The sequence below is a fragment of the Priapulus caudatus genome, unplaced genomic scaffold, assembly GCF_000485595.1.
Source record: "Priapulus caudatus unplaced genomic scaffold, Priapulus_caudatus-5.0.1 Scaffold1539, whole genome shotgun sequence".
Taxonomy (NCBI): domain Eukaryota; kingdom Metazoa; phylum Priapulida; class Priapulimorpha; order Priapulimorphida; family Priapulidae; genus Priapulus; species Priapulus caudatus.
The window spans coordinates 52,711-55,379 of NW_014578600.1; the positions used below are offsets into that span (position 1 = coordinate 52,711).

Here is a 2,669-nt window from a genome sequence, read left to right on the forward strand (position 1 = left end):
AGGTGTGCGCAGTGATACTGCGGTTGTTGCGCCACTATACGAACTATATGCAGGTATGTCTGTACCTGGCTGTCAGTGCGCATCGCCTGGCCGTCACTGCTGTGCGTGCGTGCATGCATGCATGTGTGCGTGCGTGCATGCAAGTATGCGTGCGTGCGTGCATGCAAGTATGCGTGCGTGCATACATGCAAGTATGCGTGCGTGCGTGCATGCATGTTTGAATGCATGTATGCGTGCGTGCATGTATGCGTATACGTGCGTGCGTGCGTGCGTGCGTGCGTGCAGGGAGAAGCACGATGAGCAATCACGCTTGCCGTAGGGTCGTGTCAGTGAAGAGGCGGCCGCGCACGTGTATACGGCGCTAAGCGCAGCATCGATCCGCATCGCAACAGAAGGATTACGTTAAGCCCCCCCTCCCCGCTACACCACGATACTCATATCAATGCAAACTACATGATTACATATATCCGCCTATCTATATCTATATCTATATCTATATCAACACACATACATATATATATCAGGGGTTAATAATTTACAAATTTGTCATTATTAACTCCTGATATATATATTATAATATATATAGATATATATTACATACCTACCCGTATAAATATACATATATAATATATATTGTCCGTATTTTTCTATGTGGTAGAGTTAGACACACACACATACACACGTCATGTGTATGCATGTATGTATGTATATACACACTATGTTTGCCGCGCTGTAAGATTGTTTCGCTGGCGACCGTTCTATATATAAATCGCCTTGTGGAAATTTAGATTTGTTACGCAGCCTGTTGATAGTTTGGTTTTGACGTCAAATGTGCTAGCGGGTGACGTGTGTACAGGAGAGTATCTTCGGAGGCTACAATTAGAATATAGGAAGGAGTGTAAGGACAAGTGGTAGGGGACGGTCATAGTTTCGACAGTGTGATTGGTTCCGCAAATTATTATAATAACATTATATTAGCGTCATTGTCGTAAGTGCGGGGCATTTGTATAGGAGATGTAGGTGATTGTAACTAGAATGTATAGTTAGTTCTGTTCCGTTCAGCATCAGCATATCATATTATATATATAGGCGTTCTATGCAGCGTGTATTAATGTAAAAATGTAAAAACGTATTGTACAAATATGAGTTTGTATATGCATAGAGCGTGTCATTGAATATATGATATATAGTGATATAGTAATAGAGTATATATATATATATATATATATATTATATATATATATATGCCTTGGCATGCACTCGTAAAGGGTAGTGTAGCGCGCTAGTGAACAACAGCATTTACCACGAGAAGAAATATCACGCAAACATGTACTGTTGTGTGAGTGCCAGTTGACGGCAACCCGCGCGAGATGACTTCAAGATGGCGGCCACCATGTCACACGGCTTCGCGTTAATTCCTTCTACTATCGTATACCTCTAGTCATTCTCGCACCACTCATCGACACGCATTCCCCCCCCCCCACCCACCCGCGATAGATGTTGACGTACTTAGCAATACTAGGGCAGTAGGCAATAGTGTGTAGATAGATAGATGATTATAGTAGTCGCTTAGTCGAGCGAGGGCCGCACGCGCGATGCGATGTCCAATATAATAGTGGTGAGATAAGATGGAAGATGCGCCAGAGGCGTATGTGCACACGCAGTCGCAGCTCGCTCTACCTTAGACACACAGCGGGGATGCTGAGCGCTGTGCTTAGTACATGTAAGGTCATGTGCGCGTCCTACGTCACGTAATGCGAGCTGCGGCCCTGACATTTGTCAACGCGAGTCGGCTGAGATCGTCAGCGAATTCTTGTCCGCCATCTTGTGACCGCTTTTTACGAGCACACCGTGAAAAGACGAGACGCGTGACCTTGGGTGTTTTGTTTTGTCGAACGTTGTTGACGAACTGTTGGTGTTTCTTTCGGGATTTGATATAGCGGGCGAAGATAGCGGCATTTGCACGGTAGTGAATCAATTCTTCTCGCTATGCGGCTGCGATTTAGAAAATAGAAGCGAGAGAGGTACGATCTCGCGAGAAACCGCGAGACGCAGTAGTTCTAGTTAGTTCGCATGAGATTGACATGTTTGTCCCGCTTATGTACGATGAAGTAGAATGAAGTATGAAGATGAAGAATGAAGTAGAATGATAGGAAAATAAAATATGCGTTCTGTGCCAAATAAGTTCCCTGCAGTGCTTGTTGTCGCTATACTATGTAGTTTGTTCGCATGATTGCTTAGATATTTTTTACTGAACTGAACTTGCATTGAACTGAAAGTTAATGAATGGCTCTTGCTACAAAATAGCCTTGCTTACGATAGTAAATTATTTTCTCCATGATTGCAATTGAGATTAATTACGTAATTCGTCGCAAATAAATAGTGAAAACCCGGCGAATTTAACCAGGCAGCCATACCGCAAAAAGGCAAGATATGAACAGGCGCGTAAAAAGGAAAATGGCGGAAAATAGATGTGAAAAAATGATAAATAAATAAAATACCTACGACGACAATAAATGAGAGAGGACGCGCGTGTGTGCACGTACGCACGCACGCACGCACACACACACACACACACACACACACACACACACACACACACACACACACACACACACACAACACACACGACACGCGCCGCACGACCGACGACACGACGACGCTACGAC

At 44.1% G+C, this 2,669-nt stretch overlaps 1 protein-coding gene across 1 annotated transcript in view; it reads right to left on the minus strand.

The window, feature by feature from the left end:
- Positions 1 to 793: 793 nt before the first annotated feature.
- LOC106816934 (VWFA and cache domain-containing protein 1-like) overlaps positions 794 to 2,669 on the minus strand; it is an 8,374-nt gene continuing 6,498 nt past the window's right edge. Inside the window, exon 5 of the mRNA XM_014821584.1 lies at positions 794 to 873. Coding sequence (XP_014677070.1) covers positions 794 to 873 — 80 coding nt within the window. The remainder of the gene's footprint in view (positions 874 to 2,669) is intronic.